The sequence below is a fragment of the Lissotriton helveticus genome, chromosome 12 (assembly GCF_964261635.1).
Source record: "Lissotriton helveticus chromosome 12, aLisHel1.1, whole genome shotgun sequence".
Taxonomy (NCBI): Eukaryota; Metazoa; Chordata; class Amphibia; order Caudata; family Salamandridae; genus Lissotriton; species Lissotriton helveticus.
Window position 1 is genome coordinate 600,145,399 of NC_136073.1, and position 15,676 is coordinate 600,161,074.

General features: G+C 39.6%; 1 protein-coding gene across 1 annotated transcript in view; it reads left to right on the forward strand.

Moving 5' to 3' along the window:
* Positions 1–15,676, forward strand: part of LOC144798691 (maestro heat-like repeat-containing protein family member 1) — a 63,364-nt gene that overhangs the window by 11,328 nt on the left and 36,360 nt on the right. The window contains exons 7-13 of the mRNA XM_078669689.1: positions 1,082–1,201; positions 3,563–3,670; positions 5,491–5,611; positions 7,722–7,762; positions 8,080–8,221; positions 12,210–12,262; positions 13,412–13,519. Of these exons, the coding sequence (XP_078525815.1) occupies positions 1,082–1,201; positions 3,563–3,670; positions 5,491–5,611; positions 7,722–7,762; positions 8,080–8,221; positions 12,210–12,262; positions 13,412–13,519 (693 nt within the window). The remainder of the gene's footprint in view (positions 1–1,081; positions 1,202–3,562; positions 3,671–5,490; positions 5,612–7,721; positions 7,763–8,079; positions 8,222–12,209; positions 12,263–13,411; positions 13,520–15,676) is intronic.

Here is a 15,676-nt window from a genome sequence, read left to right on the forward strand (position 1 = left end):
GAAAGCAAGTAACTCAGTATCAGAATCACCATGTTCAGCATGTTAGCAAGCACAGGACATAGGCACAAAGGAAAATCAACAAAGCTGTTTTCTTTTGATAACGGACAAAAGGCTGTATTGCCAAAACTTTGTCTCTATTGGATTCTCTTTGAGAGGTGTATTGGGTTTGTCATTTTTAACATCAGGGCACGATATAAACCAAGTTATTCTTAGATATTTTACAGATTAAACCAGGAACAAGAGACAGGACTCTGCTAGGAATGTTAGAATCACAGAAATCAAGCATGGATGTATTCTTTGGCAGTTGAAGCCATTGTGGCCAGATTGTGCAAATATACAGCGTACAGAACCATGTTAGGGATGTGAATTTTAACTCAATGCTGGATACAGGAGACTGTGACTATTTACGGTCTTGAGCCAAAACGACTTCTTGAAAGTGATATGGATCAACCAAACAACAAGGTGTGGGACAATGAATTCTAAGTACTGCAACCCATTTGTTATCTGCTGTCTGTGTTGGGATGTCTGCTCAATCTTACAGGTGGAGTTAGACAGCGGCCATCATTCTTCCCACAGACAACTCTAGTTTTTTTTTAATTCCCTCAGCAGTGGAATCCACAGCCTATTGAATTCTCATTTGCATTTTTGTAATCAATATCAGGTCCTGAGAGCTTTTTTGTTGGTTGTAACCTACCTAGGCATATTTTGCTTTTTTTTTTTAATCTTTTATCAAATCTCAGGCACCTATAGAAGGTGTAGCCCATCTGGAATATTTGAATATTCCCTCAATCACACTTCAGTCAGACACTCTGTAAAAACAGTTTAATTAAATTGACTCTAATTTCATTCTCAGAGTGTCATAATAGCCCTTTTTGCAACATACTTTAAAAGGTTGTATCCAGGTACTGGCTTTCCACACATAAAAATGTATATCTGTCTACTCTGTGGACAAAAGGAAGGAGAGAATGCATGGTTTTCTCACACTCCCTTGCTACTTTCTCACTGGAATGTGTGATTTTCTCCTATTCATACACCAAAAGGGTTTCTCACTAACCATGCTTACCTTTTTTCTCAATTACAGGTTATTCTTGCCACTTTAAGTTTAATGTCCAGTTTAACAGCCAAAGGTTTTTATGATGTGAACGGAAGAGCTGTGATGGATTATGTGCTTAAAAAAACCAGCCTCCTTATCAAAGAGCAGGTAAGTGGCAGATGCACATATTTGGGGAGGTGAATGTGTTAGGGAACAGCAACAGTAGTCAGCACACAAGAATTAAGTGGACCTTTTAGCCCCCTTGTGTCCCAACGTAGTTACTTTGCCATATAATATACATCAGCAGTGTCACATATTTGCCCCTGATGGTGGAATATAGACCTCATGTCCCTCTCGTTAGTTCCCATAGTCTCACCTTGACATTCTATGTTCTTCATTTGAGCTTGATGTTCCCTACTTCCACTCCAGTGCGTCTTTCTCCCTCTGTCACTTTTATGGGTGTCCCTTATCCATTTGTCTGCTTACATTTGCACCTGAAATTCAGCAGCTGCCCATCAGTGCCAACACTGTACATGCCTTTTCTTCATGTCTTGCTATTCCAGGGGGCCCATGATGTGAACCAAACCACTCAAGTGAATTTACTTATAGATTTCACTTCAAGAGCCATTCTTCCAGTATACCCAATCTATGGTTTTTCCATTATTGTGAAAAGTTTAACCTAGTGTACCCTTACTATTGTGGGGTCTGAGTTAGTGATGTCAACTGCAAGTGGAGTCGTTATCCCGAAGTTCAACTATTGCAGCTGGTTTGATTTGTACTGTGGACCTTCTGCCAATTTTATAACTTTTATCCTGCTCTTATGTTGTGCAAAATCGTCCACTATTGTGAACAACAAGTTTCAGAAAGTGGTCTGATAATATCCTTTAGTTATTCTCTTTCTCCTTCATTGCCCTCCTCTTCCACAGGCCTCATGTATGATTTTGTATTGGGCACTTCTTCTGTTTCTTCTCTTTTCTTGGACCATCTCAAGTCCTTTGGGCACTTACACGTTGATCCTATCTCTAGTAGCTGGAGGAAACGCCTGTCATCTGACTAGGGGCCAGGAATGGGTGTTGGATCAGTGCTCTTCACTGGTGCTTGTGGGGCTGAAGGTGATATGTGGCAGCATGGGCAATGGCAGGTGGCATGGTGTCTGAAAACTGCAGTATTCATGGCTTTGGCAGTGTCTCTGGGAGAGTAGGCCACAGTGGTTTATGGTCCCACCAATTCCCCCATAACAGCAGAGGTGCCATGACCTTCTTGATCACTGTGAACCAGGTAGGACTTCCTCAAGCTTGGCCAATGCATCCATGTTACAGAGTAGTTGTACCAAGATGCACAACTCAAGTCCATGCTCAGTAATATGTGTGGGGATTGGGCACCACTGATGACGTCTGGTATCCATCTCCTTGGGGCCTGACCATAATCCAGAGTGTCTGCAGTCCATGCTTAGACTTACTCTTGGGTTCCCATTAAGCTCAACTAATAGATGAGCCAGACACTGTCCATAGTTTTTTTTTACCACAGGCCAGAGGCATCATGCCAGGAACAATTCAGATGCCTGTCCTTATGTTGCATCGCATTGTAACAATGGTGCTTGAATACCTAGATCCCATCTTAGTAACCAGATGCACATGTTGACTGGCATGAGTGCAAAGAAATAAGATGCTCAGACACTGTGAGAATGGGACTCGCTCCATACACGTCTCAACAGCAGTGCTCCCATGCAGTACATAGGCCTACCACACAATCCAGCCTATGTGAGACAACTGGCCCTTTGACTTTGCCGGGGCTAACTGCGAAATTTCTTGGGTGATTGGGCAAGGCACATGGGCATACAGCGAATGCACTGATAAGCTGTGTTTTTCACTGCTAATACATTATCTAGTGGGCTCCTTCCTGTTACATACCCCGCTTTATCGTTGAAATGCCTAACAGGGCAAATTACCAAATCCTACACAAAGTAGCACAAACATACTTCAAATCAGTATTTCATATCAACACTGCCTCCCAAAAATGCAGTTCCTGGTTTTGTCTTATTGAGTGTAAGAAGTACCATAATGTAGCACATACTTCCCCATCAAGCAGCAAGGGGAGGCCTCATGGGGCATCACAATCTTTGTAGTGAGCAAGAGAGACTACCTTGTGGTGCCAGAGGTGCAATGTGTCAGATGTAGTGCCCAGTGCATCAGAACCTTACATATTATAAGTGAGTCCACCGGTATTTTCACTGTATATGAATGCTATACACTTCTCCGCCAAATGACCATATACTTTTATTCTCTGTAGAGCGGAGCATGGGTGCATAACCTCATTAATACATTTTTATTTACATGTTTGCGGCTAGTGGTTTTAATTTCACATTTGAATTTAAGCCAAAAGGTTCTCTCTGTGCTTACAACCTTGATTTGAAAATTGTGATGTTTTCACTCTCAAATCTCTTGACCCTCCATGAGGAGAGAAAACACAGTGAAAATGTGGTGAAAATATATGTTACTTTACTTCTCTTGCTTTTCCACATTTTCACAGGGCATTAGTCACATAGATCCTGAATCTGATGTTGAAGAAGAGACCATCCACATCCAAATCTTTCAGCTCCTCAATAAAATTGCATTACGCCATAAAAATACTGACGAGGTAAGTGAGAAGGATGTGAAATAAGGTGGGTCAATAAACTAGAAGTGTACAAAATATAAATTGCAGAATGTCCAAAGACTCCTCAATTCCCAGGTTATCTTCATTATCCTCTAACTCACATAATAGCATGTTTTAGTAAAGCTCTCTCTGCTGCAGGTTTGTATGTGGGAAATATGCGCATAGTGATCTAAACCATGAATGCATGTTTAAAATGCATTCCTTTTTCACCCAAGTCGTTACCATGATTTGCCTTCGGGAAAGCACTGGACTTTGGAATAGTATCTACTATTCCAACTCCAGTCTGTGCAACTGTAGGGAAAGAGTTGGACTTAAAGAACAACATTAGTCCAACAACGCTTTCCTTCAGGGAAGTGGTTGTATTGGCTTGCTTGATAAAGGAATGCATTGAAAAGACACATTAGGGCACGTACAGCAATTACGAGTCTTGCAGGGCAATGTGTTGGGATCTTAAATACCTTAAAAACATCTTGTCTTCCTGCCAGAAGCTGCCAGAAAGACAGTGGTCCAGTCTTTAATCATGTTGAGACTGTATTACTGCATTGTTCTGTATCGCGGAGTGTCACAGACATGATGAAGAAGACGACAGTGGGTGCAGAATATGGCAGCTTGGCTGCTATTTCATCTGCCTAGACACTCACCATCATCCCCAGCTCTACCAATGCTGCTCTGGCTTCCGTTAAGGCATTGGGTATATTTCAAAGCCATGTGCTATTGTCACAAGTTTCTCAATCATAAAGGCCCTAAATATCTTCACCTCTGATCACACCTTATCTTCCTAAAAGAAATCTGAGATCAGCTGATGCCTCTCTTGCATCTATCCCCAGAATCAAAAATGCTCACATTGGAGGCCATTCCTTCAACTACTTGGCAGGCAAGATGTGGAACTCCCTACCACTTTGGCTTAGGCAAGAAAAATCTGAAATACGATATAGCAAGAATTTAAAAACATGTTTTTTCACGCTAACTTAGATTAGGGGAATTCATATTCTTACTCTGTATAATAGGACTGATACCCCAGTGCTGGGACACGCAGCTGACGCAGCTATGTGCTTTATAAATCTCATTATTATTATTATTATTAGTGGTTTGGACCAAGTTGTTAAGGCACAGCGTGATTTGAGACACGATGTAAAGTCTGTTTCCTCTGCTGCAGGGATAGAGGTCTGCTGTCCCATGCAGTCCTCATTCCCAGCATTTCCGGCATTCATAGAAGATCGTCGAATCCTACCTCATTTTTTTTAATGAGGCAGGTTTTCCAAAATAGTCTAAATAGCCACTTTGAAACGAGATTGAATGGCACATCAGTCACATTGCAAAACATAGCTACTCAATCTGCATCTCCTATTTGCTACTTGATACATCAAGCACCAATATTTCATATCAACAGGGTCGTTCATTCCCAGCCATAGCTTTGCACACTCTGGCACATTTATAAAGATAGTTCTGTTTTGTGATTGTTATGAGGATAACAGCAGATAATGAGATCATTTACAAAGCAGCTCACTCACAGGGTTTTTGGAGAATAAATGTTGCACTCATTCTCTGCAAATAATTGCTCGGATATAGAATCATGGATTGTAGCATTGAACAGGGTTGGTGCTACATCAGTGTAATACCAGCAATCTGTCTTGGACCCCATCAGCAAGGAATGGTATCAGGAAGGGGATAATTCAAATGTAGCCCCATCTCCAGAAGACCCACCAGAAACCCTCCCACCGGCTATGACTGTTTATCTGTGGGAATGCAGCCTTATTAAATGCTAATGATACTAATAACACATTCGTTGCTCTTTCTTGTAGGGATTTTGGAAAGAGATTGTGAGCTACATGCTGGATGATGACTATACTTCATCTGTGCCAGCACTGTGCCATATGCTACTTGTTGTAGATAAGAAAGCAAGCATCAACTTTCATGAATGTGGTGAGTGTTAAGCATCCTACTCATTGACACAGTGGGATCTACCATTGAAGGCGGTTAATGCTTCCTCCTCCACTCCCCAGATCCCCTCTTACTTTGTCATGATCAGGCATGAGTTGAAGAACCAGTCCATTAGCTCAGGATGTGATGGTTGAGTTACTATAGAATGTGGGTGTCAATATTTCAAATAACATTTATTGCTCTCCTTTTAGAGATAGATGTGTCTGTGCTGATGTTGCTGCTCGCTGTGAGCCTTATTCATAAGGAATTAACTAATTGCTGTGCCTCAAGCCATTTGGCTGTGCCACGCTGCGTTAATTCCGCAGCACCGGGATGCTTCATATCTACAATGATATAAGGGATCCCTTTGCTCTCCCAGTGCTGGTGCATAATTAGCTGCCATGCACCTATGAAGGCACCCTTGTACCATGGTGCAAGGGTGGCAGCGTCACAGGGATGATTGTTTTTGTGCACCAAGGCATATCTTTGTTTTTATGCAGTTAGGCATACCTTTGTGCACAAAAACAATCGCAATAGGTAATTTCCTCTTCCTAAATGTGCTGCAGTATGCGTAGAAAGAGGTAAACAACGAGGAGAAATAAAAATATGTGTTCTTGTTGCACCTCCCTATACCTCCCCCTGGGGAGGTGTAGCATTCTTACAGATTTCCAGGTGCACTATTTCTTGTAAATCTGGAAATGCGGCAGAAGCCTTGGTGTTGCGCAGGAAATCTCACAGCAAAACCCATGGCACAACTGTTCCACACCAAGTGTTGCGTGTAAAGGGGCCATATTTACAAGGGCATTAAAAGCCACGCAGGGTGGCTTTACCTGTCCTTGTAAATATGGAGCAGCAGGTTGCACTGCTGGTGTGTCTCAAAAAGTGATGCACAGGTGGCACAAGGGGCTTGTAAATAGTCCCTATATACTTTTTGTAGTTTGCCAGACATAAAGTGACTTTCCTGTTTGTTTCAGCTCTTAGTCTGGTTATTGCTCCTATCCCCTAAATGCAATGTACTAACTGTCCCAGGTTTCCACACACCATGAGGCTACTCAGGGCTCTAATGCTCCTCTTCAAACCTTGGAGTATTCTTGCTCTCCATGATGTTACTTCTGTCTAGTATGTTGATCATACCCTGCTGGGTATGGTACCTATTTATGTGTTGTTACTTTTGCCGACCGCAACAGGGATGTATTTTATTTCTCCATGGAGTTATTAGTTATGATATTTGTCTCTGCAATGTTTCTGGTTCAACATTTGGGACTTCAGCTCCATACATAGTTATTGGCCCTCACTTGTAAGCAGGGATGCATGCTCAATGGTGGTAAGTGAAAATAAATATTTTGACTGACTCCAAGGTTACGAAGGAGATTCGCATCTGGTGGTGAATACCTGTAATTGCTGTAATTCCAGGGAACCAATTAGCTCTCCCCACTCAACTTTCCAGTGGATGTGTTGATAAAGTGCAAGTGACCTGGGCAGATGGTATCATAGTCTATTTATTTGTCACTCATGTTAGGAGTCCTGAGCAGAATCGAACAGGCAAAATATGTGCTCGTTCTTGCTTGCCCCAGGTCGTTAACCTTATTAGAAAATAGATATGCAAGAACATGCTCTGGAGTCCTCTTTTCTTCTGGGGTATCCGCTGTCAGAAAATGGCTCCCATTTTTCCATGGTCCTTCAGGATGTAAAGCACGTCCACGGCTCATGACGCATCCTCTCTTATCCCACTGGAGTCTTCTATCCCTCAATGAAAGCTGTAGCGGGAACCTATGCATGGCAGCTTAGGTAGCTCCTCCTCCAGCTTTCATTTCTTGACAGCAACCACTAAGGGAGGGAGGAAGAGAATTGCAGCATAGGCTGTCAAGGTACTGTACACCCCTGGGCACTCCTTAGTGGTAAGGGTGCCTTTGCCAGTATTTGCAGGAATTTCAAAGCATCCTCATGACCGCTAGAGGCTCATTGAAATGCCTCCCATCACCCATCATCTTCTTTACAGGTACTACTGGGTGTCTTAAGTGTGTGTGTCAGCCATGTGTCTTCCTTTGGCAAGTATTGCTCAGTCATTTATGGATTGAGTATGACATATCTTCGTTCTTTTGTACCTAAACAGCTAAAGAAATTCCAATACACAGACTCTTCATAAGATTGCTGGTGAGTGAGTATCACATTCCACCCCCCATCATATTCCACCAGATCCCTCTTCCCAAGTGCTTTGCTGCCATTTCTATGCAACCTGCTAATAGAGATTTTAAATTCAACTCAGCTTTTTTCCTTTTGAATTTGATGGTTTTATTTCCAGTAAATTGGTTATCAGTACGACATGCTACTTACATTGAACAGAAACAGCCAAAATGTGGTTGGTACTAAGTACTGCGTAGAGACCAAGGTAGCATTTCCAGAAGTTTTAGGCTAGAGAATAGGAACTCATGACAGAATCACTTTCTGAATTCTTTGTTGTGGGTTTTCAGGTAATTTCTTCATATCCTCGCTGGGATGTCGAAAGGGGAACTTCAGTCTTGGCTCTTCTCGCACGGCTGATTCCTGCAAATTACCCATTTCTAGCAAAACTCCTCAGAAAGAAGATCCCCCCGCTGATAACATATTTAGAAGGTGAGACCCCAAAGCATGAACCAGTGAGCACACAATTTAAACAAGTATTAATGGCATTTCAAACAACCATTGACCAATGACAAAGCCATTAAGTCTGGTGTTGGCTGCTAGCTTTTAGACCTTGTCCACTCATGTTTTTTTCACGTTTTTATAAACTTGTATTGTGGTGGGAGATGATGCCAGGTTCATACCAAGATAATAAATACGGTTTTGGTCTCAAAAGGTCACATTCTTAATAAATGAAAATAATTTGTGTGTGGATGTGCTCCTTGTGAAAAAGCCGAATGCCATTGTTCACAGTGAAGTTAGCCAACGGCAGAATTGGCCCATGATGTATGCTGTGGAGGACAGAAGAGAATGTGAATGATAGGACACGTTAGACCAGCAGATGAGGAGGTCTGGCTGAAGGCTTGTACAAGGAAGCAAAAAAAGAAATAGTCACAGTTTTTCTTTGTAGCTTGCCGATGCCATACTCCAAACCGTATGAGGCAATAACTGAAATGGAGTCAGGTATCTTCTTGCAAGTTCTGGGTTACTTCCGCATATAACAGAAAGGCAGTTGACACATTGGTTTGCCGAAAAAATCTGTTTAATACAAAGCTTCTGCCATGAAGCGCTTCATCTGTCAGACGCAGCCTTGATCACATAAGAATGCGGCATCTTGATTCAGTATTTTAAAGTACATTTGTGCCAAAAAATTCCATAAACATAGAAAAAAATATTTCTTCAGTATATCCAAGGTCAACATTATTTTAGAGCACTACCTGTTTTGGCACCTTTTCTTTTATTTCAATTGTGACTTATTGTAACAACTCAGTAGCACCAACTCTTCTAATGACTAAACTTGAAACAAAAACTCCTGGTGGCCTCAATACAGAAGAGATTTTGCACACACATTTATAAACACCAAACGCTCTCTCTGCGTTTGTATTAGAAGTAGGTATTAGTCAGGGTACATGGTAGGTTAGATTAGTCTACTCGGGCATAACATTGTTTGTGTGATGACTAAGGATGAACAGGGTATTTCACAGCAATTAATATGAAAGAAAATGTTAGAACTCTGGTACAACCATATGTTGCAGTTAAAAGTAATGTTTTAAATGTTGCATAATTGAATCCTACTATGTGAGAAGTTCACATGGAGGAACATTTAGAAAAGTTGGTGATATTATGTTCTTAATAAATTGATTGATACATATTTCTGTAAGGTTAGTCACCCTTGTTTTCTTAAAAACAAGATTTATATTTCAGCCTGTGTAGCAGATATCATGCGGAAGTGTTTTATTGTGTTTTTAAGGTAGAATTAGTTGCAAATTATAATGTCACTTATGTGAATTAGTCGGGTAGTTCCTACAAATCTATAAAGGATCTCCACGTTTTAGACAACATAAACTAAGGGATTGGTGTCCAGACTGATTCCAGACACCCCCAAAGAATATGTTAGTATGTAGACCAGCTAGCTCACAGTGCCACTATAAGCCCCACAACCTTACCAAGGAGAGAATAGTTTCTGGCAACTATCGAACATGAGAACCCTGACCCCTCAGGGATCATGGAAACAGTACAATACTTTTTGCTTGGTCACTTGTGCTCACTTTATCTCAGAGAGATACACAGACTAAATGGTGGGGGTGTTTTCAATAAGTATTTATTGAACCAGAGTCATTCTAGCATAAAATACATGTGCTGCAATAACCACGAGACAGAAACAGATATAGACGATTACAAGCACCAATAGAGTAAATAAAAAGTAGAATTCTTCCATGGTGATAAAATAGTGAATATATGCAGACATATAAATACATAAAGTTAATAGTGCGTACTCCTACGATGCAAACCCTAACTAGATGTACCTAAGTGTACCTAGCATGTATGTTGGAGTATAGCAATTGTGACTTATTGTAACAACTCAGTAGCACCAACTCTTCTAATGACTAAACTTGAAACAAAAACTCCTGGTGGCCTCAATACAGAAGAGATTTTGCACACACATTTATAAACACCAAACGCTCTCTCTGCGTTTGTATTAGAAGTAGGTATTAGTCAGGGTACATGGTAGGTTAGCTTAGTCTACTCGGGCATAACATTGTTTGTGTGATGACTAAGGATGAACAGGGTATTTCACAGCAATTAATATGAAAGAAAATGTTAGAACTCTGGTACAACCATATGTTGCAGTTAAAAGTAATGTTTTAAATGTTGCATAATTGAATCCTACTATGTGAGAAGTTCACATGGAGGAACATTTAGAAAAGTTGGTGATATTATGTTCTTAATAAATTGATTGATACATATTTCTGTAAGGTTAGTCACCCTTGTTTTCTTAAAAACAAGATTTATATTTCAGCCTGTGTAGCAGATATCATGCGGAAGTGTTTTATTGTGTTTTTAAAGTAGAATTAATTGCAAATTATAATGTCACTTATGTGAATTAGTCGGGTAGTTCCTACAAATCTATAAAGGATCTCCACGTTTTAGACAACATAAACTAAGGGATTGGTGTCCAGACTGATTCCAGACACCCCCAAAGAATATGTTAGTATGTAGACCAGCTAGCTCACAGTGCCACTATAAGCCCCACAACCTTACCAAGGAGAGAATAGTTTCTGGCAACTATCGAACATGAGAACCCTGACCCCTCAGGGATCATGGAAACAGTACAATACTTTTTGCTTGGTCACTTGTGCTCACTTTATCTCAGAGAGATACACAGACTAAATGGTGGGGGTGTTTTCAATAAGTATTTATTGAACCAGAGTCATTCTAGCATAAAATACATGTGCTGCAATAACCACGAGACAGAAACAGATATAGACGATTACAAGCACCAATAGAGTAAATAAAAAGTAGAATTCTTCCATGGTGATAAAATAGTGAATATATGCAGACATATAAATACATAAAGTTAATAGTGCGTACTCCTACGATGCAAACCCTAACTAGATGTACCTAAGTGTACCTAGCATGTATGTTGGAGTATAGCCAAGAACCTCCTAGGAAAGAGCAAACCCCAATACCTGATGTGAGAAAGCAAAGGACCCCATCTTGGTCTCGAGTGGACAACCCACAAGTAATGTCAGACGACTGCTAACTGGAGTGTCTGCATGCAGGGACTTCAGCGTCTCGTGTCAGCATGTCAGCATAGAATCTTTTTCTCCTCCGGCTTGCCCAGCAAAGATGTGGTACTTATATACATGAACGGTACCATCAGGGGTTCTACCTAGATGTGCCATGGTTCTGTGGGCATGTAAGCCAAGGATGACGATAGTGGCGACCCTTATACAGAGTTATTATGCACAAGATTGTAATCCTGCTGTGATACTAAGAATCCTCATGCATAATAAATTAGGCTAGTTTTTTGAGAAAACTACACAACATTTATGCAGCACCTAACTAGGTAAAACGTCAGGGCCAGAACTGTTATGTAGAGCAAGGTAGGACAAATGTCGGTAAAAGCTTGTGCGACTACCTAGGACTATATTGGAGTACGTTGGGTATTATAGCAAATTAAGAATTGTTACAAAATATTTTGGTCTTTGATATAATAAAGGAGTATTTTTCTATGTGTGTGTAATTTTAGAGCACATATGCACTTTTTTACTCTGAACCACAACGGCGATCCCCTATGTGATCAAGGCTTAATCTGACAGCTGAAATGCATATTGGCAGTAGCTCTGTAATAAAATGATTTTCTGCAAACAAGTGGTGTGGTGACCTTTCTGTTATATAAGAAAGGAAACCAGAATATATAAACCTAAAATTACAACCAGATATAAGGACCTAAGAGTAACATCAAGGGCACATGAACAACTAATGACCTTGAACTCAATTCCCAGGACAGGCTAAGCCAACAAACACATTTTGCACACTTTGAATTGTGTGAATCTACTTCTGCTAGTGCTTGGTATGTAAGCACATTGCCTTTGAAATGATGCTTGCTATTCACTTTTACTTACATATATTTCTTTTTTACCAACTACTATTTCAGCTTCCACGGAAAGAAACTTTGACTTGGCAAAGTGGAAATGCACGCTTGTTTCAGTAAGGATGAATTGCTAATGAATGTCACACATGACGCTTGTCTCTTTGTTTTCCAAAGCCACTCATTCAGCGTGAATATATGCAGATATTAAATTCACCCCATCATAGTGCTGTTCTGCTATGAGGTTGCAATATTCTCACCATATCCCTATTATTTCTATGGATTATGATCGTTACTATGATGTTGATTATGATTGGGCACAGAGGTGGAGCAGCTGTACCCGGTACATAACATTTCCCTAATATGTAATGTTTACCAGAGGCATTAAAAACCTTATTGGCCCAAGTTGACATTCATAAAACTGGAAATTGCATGCTTACGACACCTAGTCCTACATGTATCAGAGTTTATCTGCATGTTTTATGCAGGTAAATTACAGGCTCCACAGTGATCATTGCATTACTCATAAATCTGACTGTTGTTGCACAGGGCTAAAAATGTAGCCCCTTACTGGTAATTGTTTCCTCCGACTCTTTTTTATCCCCCAGGATAGTCACACTAGCACAACGTTCTTCTTTCCCTGGATTGTCACACTATCACTCTTCCCACTGCATTCCACATTATCAGTAAATTCATATTCTGCAATCGGATAGGCACATGATCCATGCTCCCTATCTTCATTTGAATTGTCACTCTGTCACTGTATGTTTTGCCGGGCCGTCACACTCCACTGAGCTTCTATTGTGCTCCTGAGATGAAATTTTATGTTCCTTGTGTTCAGTCTTCACCCTTGTTAACACTAAATTTACATTCTGCTCCCTTGCTGGATACCCAAAATGTTTTTGCATTCTGCTTCTAAGTATGTGATATTGTTGCATAGTCCCAATGTGTTTTCTGTATGGATGGCTGCACTGTTGCTCTTTTCACAATAATTTGTGGGCAGCATGGTTTTGTTACATGTGTTTCTGTGTAAATCACGGCCACTGTCAAGGCCTCCTGTTTCTTCTCAGCACTGATATCACACCACACTATTTAAGCATTGCTGTATGTGTTCTCTGGTTCTTATGTCCAAATATAATTTCATTACAGAGGTTGTTAGCTGAAGTTTGTTTACCCTTATCTTCTCAAAATCACTGCAGACGTCAGCCATGGATACTGCATTTACGTTTCTATTACTGCATTAAAGTCTCTCACTGTTTTTCTTGCAGTTCCTGGGGACTATCCTAAAACAAGCCCCATACAGAGAATGGCATGTCTCTTTTATGGAAGAACTCACCGAACAGATTGACAGTTTTGCCCATCATGTGAATGAGGAGGTTAGTGCTCTCAAGGGTCAGTAGTGAACCATTGGAGAAGTCAATTTAACACAAAGTCGGAGAAGGGTAGAACTGTGTATTCCATTAGTAAAGGTAATTTTTATAATATGGGTACACAGCATTGGGCTTAGCCTGTAGGGAAAATCAGGTATGGTTCTCCCACTCCCTGGAAGGACTGACCTACTAAGAAGCAGATGGAGATGAACTCCCTGAGGTAATCCTCTCCACTTGAATCAATAAAAGCCACAACATTTCAGGGCTATACTCATTTCCCTAATGGATCTCCTTTAGCCAATAGGTAGTCTTCATGTTAGAGCCAATCCCCATTCAGGGGATGTGAGGCCATATTCATGCAAAAAGCAGTGGAGGTATTGTTCCTATCAAAAAGCAAAGAAGAAAGGAAGGCGGGCAAAGAAGGGGGAATCTTAAGGATTATTTTTGGTGCCCTCACACATCACTGAGGATGTAATGCTTCATAGTGGGCTTGCTTCTCATAGGTCCAGCGCTATAATGCCCTACGGGCCCCAAGAAGAGTCACTTTAGGGGAGATCTTTTTATTTTTGATGTCTGATGAGAAGTGCTTGTGTAAGGGCATTTTGTATGTGAGGGGTGATGTACATGTGGGTACACAGTCAAAATATCGAGTTGAAAATTTCGACCTACCAAAATATCGTGTTTAAAATTTCGAAGGTACAGAATATCGATGTCAAGAATATCGTAGGACAGAATATCAACCCTGAGGTAAGTAATATCGAATTAATTTATATCGATGTAAGTAATATCGAAGTTAGTAATATCGATAGCATATATATCGATGTAACTAATTTCGATGTTATTAATATCGATATTTGTATAATTTTTTTGATTTTTATTATGTATGTGTTATATGTTTTTGTAAAGTATTTAAATAAATTTTTATTATATGTGTATTATTTTTATATATTAATACATTTATTTTTAAGTAAATTATATGTTTTAGTACCGGAGCGGGTTGTGGGTTTATAGGGGAATAGGGTGGGAAGTAATTTTATTGTAATTATTAATTGGCAATTAATTATTTTATTTGATAAATTAATTATTTAATTGGTAATTAATGTTAAATTTTATTAAATGTTATGTTTTAGTACCAGGTCTGGTTATTGGTTTATAGGGGAATAGGGTGGGAAGTAATTTAATTGTAATTAATAAAATGTTTATTTAATTATTAATTGGCAATTAATTATTTTAATTGATAAATTAATTATTTAATTGGTAATTAATGTTAATTATTATTAAATGTTATGTTTTAGTACAAGAGTGGGTTGTGGGTTTATAGTGGAATAGGGTGGGAAGTAATTTAATTGTAATTATTAATTGGCAATTAATTATTTTATTTGATAAATTAAGTATTTAATTGGTAATTAATGTTAATTTTTATTAAATGTTATGTTTTAGTACCAGAGCGGGTTGTGGGTTTATAGGGGAATAGGGTGGGAAGTAATTTAATTGTAAATAATTAATTTTTTATGTAATTATTTATTGGCAATTCATTATTTTAATTGATAAAATATTTATTTAATTGGTAATTAATGTTAATTATTATTAAATGTTATGTTTTAGTACCAGAGTGGGTTGTGGGTTTATAGGGGAATAGGGTGGGAAGTAATTTAATTGTAATTAATTACATTTTTTTATGTGTAATATATTTTGTAAATATTTATTAATTGGCATTCCCTACTGTTGCACCCTTTGGAATTGGAATAGTAATTTTTCTCCCTACGCTATCCAACGCTTTCCCTACTGTTGCACTCTCTGGAGTGGGAATAGTAATTTTTCCCCCAACGCTATCCAAAGTTGTCCGTACTGTTGCAACCTCTGGAGTTGGAATAGTAATTTTCCCACCTACGCTATCCAACGCTTTCAATACTGTTGCACCCTTTGGAGTTGGAATATACATTTTTACCCATACGCTATCCAACGCTTTCCCTACTGCTCCACTCACTGGAGTTGGAATAGTAATTTTTACCTTTACGCTATCCAACACTTTCCCTAATGTTGCACTCATTGGAGTGGAAATAGTAATTTTTCTCCCTACGCTATCCAACACTTTCCCTACTGTTTCACTCTCTGGAGTGGGAATAGTAATTTTTCCCCCTACGCTATCCAACGTTTTCCCTA